The 4,565-nt window shown below is 34.9% G+C and overlaps 1 protein-coding gene across 1 annotated transcript; it reads left to right on the top strand.

Moving 5' to 3' along the window:
- The first annotated feature begins 1,267 nt into the window (after positions 1-1,267).
- Positions 1,268-2,132, top strand: LOC145958311 (uncharacterized). Its single transcript, XM_083075236.1, has 2 exons — positions 1,268-1,427; positions 1,944-2,132. Exons 1-2 carry the CDS (start codon positions 1,290-1,292, stop codon positions 2,115-2,117), a joined length of 312 nt encoding a protein of 103 aa, XP_082931362.1. The 5' UTR covers positions 1,268-1,289; the 3' UTR covers positions 2,118-2,132.
- The last annotated feature ends 2,433 nt before the right edge of the window (positions 2,133-4,565 follow it).

Raw genomic sequence — 4,565 nt, 5'->3', positions numbered from 1 at the left:
AATTGGCCAACATCTAACATAGTTGTTAACTAGTATTATATGAGCATATGTGTTCAATTGATCTCTGTTATATTTCTTAAATGATATGATTGATTGTTAAGGACTAAGGTTGATGAAATATGATTATGTGTGGCTTGGTTTAGAGGGCCAATTGTACTTGGTGTTGAACATTAATTTTATTAACATATGGGAATGGAATAGATAGGGTCTGCACACCAGATACTATTCTCAATGTTAGATGCTTATTCATTTTGAAGTGATTGTTAGAAAAGACTATGGAAAGGTCATAGGTACATTAGATAAGTTTTTTTCTGTTAGTAGTTAGCTTTTAGTTGTAATGACTATAGAAGGCTTTTTTTTAGACAGTGACTATAAAAGGCTCTGTTGCATAGCCTTCAATAGTGAAAACAGAATTGTGGATTGGAAATATGTTACTAGGTTTCATGTCACACTAAAATAATTACAGAGAAGTTTGAGATAGGGAAGTAAACCATAACCAAATCACATTTTTTTTGTTACACTTGTTTTTTTTGTACATGCACATAAGTTTTTTAATGTTAATTTAATTGCTGGAATCTTATTTTTGTTGGGTGAATTCTTTAATGATGGTATGTTTTTACTTTCATTATTTGCAAACAGTCAATCTGTACTGATCTTCTATATCTCTTTGTTTTTTTGTTTATTTTACCTCTAGAGTCCAGACACCATCTTTAATATTTTCTTTTGTCTCACCACCTTTTATTGTTTATTCAATATTATTTTTCTTTACCAAAATGGAGGGTTAGGATATTAAATTTGTATGTATCCCAAATTACTAGATAAAGCTATATTTGTAATTGCTACCTGCTAATGAATTTGTTCGATTCTCAGAAGTGCTATTGTTATTTGATTCATAGTTATTTTACATTTTGATTCATTATGAGTATGTTTGGAATAATTAAAAATGGGTTTGATTTAAAACAAAAAATTGATTTGACTTGGTTTTTAATATTTCTTTTTCATGTTTGAAACATTAAAGATTGAATAAGCTCACTACTTCAACAATTTTGTTATATTACCCTTAGAGAAGTCATAGTGGGTAAACTAGTAAAGATGAAGTTGTCAATTAAATAAAAATGATGTAAACCATAACCAAATCACATTGCTCATATTCAACCATTGTTTAGTGAATTGTAAATTTATCCAACTATATCAATTTAATTATCATTTTTTTCCAAACACAATGTATGTTTGTAACCTTGTATATTATGTTTTTTCTAGTGTCCTCTGTATTTGTGTTAATTTGCGAAATGTTTATTGTAGAGGATGAGCAAATTGCTCCACTTAATCTTACAGTAAAAGATCAAGTTAAAAGTAAATGGGATGATGAAGATGTGGATGAAAATGATGTGAAGGAATCATGGGAGGATGAAGACGAGCCTGCTCCGGTATGAACAATTAAACATGATGTAACAGCAAAAAATTGTTTATTTATGTGTATGAATGGTACTTGTGTGTAATTTTTGAGGATGTTCTTTTTCATTCCTATCCAATTACCTCTTATTGGCTTGATTAAAATACCCTTTAGACTACTGCTATGCCAATGCAACTTCTGCTGTTATTAATCTTTTATATTTTGTTGATTACTAAAATATCAAAATTGCTATAGCTATTAATTATTTTTTTTATATAATTTATCGGTAACTATCAAGTATAATTTATTTTTACTCAAATCTGTAGTTTATTGTTATGCTTGTTTCATCTATCTATTATCTTTTAGAGGAAAGGACGGGGTGTATAAAACTAAAATTAATGCAAGTTGTTTAACAATGATTACCTTTTTAGTATATTTAAAATTGAACTTCAGGATTTCTTTAATGAAATGATTTATTTCTTATAAATATGGTCTTTCTTTAGTTATCAATTACCAATTTTTTTTTTGTTACTTTGCATAATATTCTCAGGCACCTGCAGCACCTGTTGTAAAAACTACTGAAAAAGCTTCTAAAAAATCTTCTGATAAAGCTACTGACAAGAAGGGTAAGACAGTAGAACCAATAAAGGAGGAAGAACCATTGGATCCTGTGGCTGAGAAACTTCGCCAATTAAGGTATACTTTTATCCATCTAATTTGGTGATCCTTATGTTTCTCTTATAATCTTTTGTTATGGGTACAGGTGTGAGGTGTCACGTTATTAAACTCTACACCTAACCATGTGTAGGCATATGCTTTTTAGTAAGTATGATTATGAGCTAGGGTAGACTGTAACAAGGCCATAATTGAATCTTAGTCCTTGTTAAGTTGCTTTTGTATTATTTTTAATGGCTACTTGGTTTTGTTTGCATGAAAAAATTGTCTGTCATCTTAAATGTCAATACTGTGTTTTAGTACAATTTTTCTATGTTAGGCTACGCTAGACTTGTACTTGTGCTACTTTGTTTAAGTACAATGATATATGTTTGCTTTAATTGTCGGGTGGTACTTACATATTATTATCTAAGGTTTGCTTTAACTAGCTAGGGTAAGTAATGATCTCAATCTAAGACAACTAAATGAAGTCACCCATCAAGCATAAACGAAGCAAAATTTGAAGCAGAACTATTGTCGCCACCCGCCGAAACGGACGTTGGCATTCGCGACGATGGTCGGACTCTTTTTAAGTTTTGAAAAATGATGGATTGTTAGAACGACTTATTCTCAAACTGAGACCTCATCGAACTAACAATTTTATTAAATGATTCACCAATCCATGTTAATCCCAAGCGGGACCTTCCATGGATTAGTGGTTTTCGCAAAAAGAAGGGTTCTTGGAGTCGCCACCAATGTTTTACTCAAAACATTGGAAAAAGGGATAAGGCAATTGATTTTCGCAAATCAACCTTGGCCATTACAACCAGAGTTGGGTAAGGGAGTCGGTTACGTGCGGGGAAGGTGTTAGCACCCCACAACGCCCCTTTCGGGTTCCTTATGACGGATTATTTTATAAATAACAGTGTAAAATTACTAAATTACCCCTATTTATTAGAAACGACTATAAACGAGATATCTACATGATGAAAAATGCAATGCAACAATCAGAAAGCAATAAAAGGAAGGATTTGAAAAAGAAACCTTTGAAGCGTGCTTTTATATATTCAAACAGACGTTAGGAGGCTTTTTGGCGCTCCTTCCCACTACACGCTTGCTCGCTCCTTCCCTAAAGATTAATTTTTACTATGGAAATCAAAAAGATTTCCCTTCGACTAGTTCGAATCCTCAAGCTAAATGCTCAGAACTCAAGAACTTTGTCGGATCGGCTCTCGGAGAGACTTCTAGGGCAGAACACTGCTCAAAAACCCTAGAATACTCAGCAAGAGGTTCCAAAAGTATGGAAAAAGTGTCCAAAATGTGTGGAATGACGTCCAAATGACGTCCTATATATAGGAGTGAGGCGCAGTACGGCCTCTGACATCAATACGGCCCGTACTGAAGTTTTGAACTACAGTACGACCGTATTGAATTCAGTACGGCCGTATTGTAGTTCAAATTGTTCAGTACGGCCGTACTGAACTTCTAGGAGGCCGTATTGAGCTCCAATCCTCCCACATCCTTATTTTAAGCTACTCTAAGACTTCTAAACCTATGAAGAATCATCCTAGGGTCTTCCAGGGTCTTCCAGGAGTCCTTTCGGCTGACTTTCCTTCGGTCTTCGAGAGTCTTCGAGTCTTATTTCTGACCTGGACAATTTTAGGGGTCTACAGCTGCCCCCCCTTTACTTAGTCAAACGGATTTTTGGTGTACCGGTTGACTGTCGCCACCGGCCCGAAACGGGCTTTCGGCACTCGCGAAGGATGGTTGGACTCTTTTATTGTTTTGAAAAGTATGGATTGCTAGAATGACTTATTCTCAAACTGAGACCTCGTCAAACGAGCAATTTTATTAAAAGGCTCACCAATCCATGTTAATCCCAAGCGGGACCCTCCATGGATTAGCGGTTTTCATAAAAAGGAAGGGTTCGTGGAGTCGCCACCAATGTTTTACTCAAAACATTGGAAAAAGGGATAAGGCAATTGATTTTATAAATCAACTTCGGCCATTACAACCAGAGTTGGGTAAGGGAGTCGGTTATGCGTGGGGAAGGTGTTAGCACCCCACAGCGCCCCTTTCGGGTTCCCTATGACAGATTATTTCTAAAATAATAGCGCAAAAATTACTAAATTACCCCTATTTATTATAAGCGATTATAAGCGAAATATCTACATGATGATAATTTAAGTATGCAACACTCAGAAAGCAGTAAAAGAAAGGATTTAAGAAGGAAACCTTTGAAGCGTGCTTTTCTATATATTTAAACAGAAATTGGGAAGCTTTTTGGCGTTCCCTCACTCTACAAGCCCGCTCGCTCCTTCCTAAAAAATAATTTTTGACTTGGAAATCCGATGGATTTCCCTTCGACTTAGTTCGAGACTCAAGCAAAATGCTCAGAACTCAAAAACTTCGTCGGATCAACTCTCCGAGTGATTTCTAGGCAGAGCACTGCTAAAAAAAACCCAGAATACTCAAGAAGAGGGTTAAAACTGTGTGTAAAAGTGTGAAATGACGTCCC

This window comes from Cajanus cajan, chromosome 5, assembly GCF_000230855.2.
Source record: "Cajanus cajan strain Asha chromosome 5, NIPB_CcT2T_4, whole genome shotgun sequence".
Taxonomy (NCBI): Eukaryota; Viridiplantae; Streptophyta; class Magnoliopsida; order Fabales; family Fabaceae; genus Cajanus; species Cajanus cajan.
The sequence above is the reverse complement of the archived record's forward strand: the minus strand, read 5'-3'. Positions and strand labels throughout refer to the sequence as shown.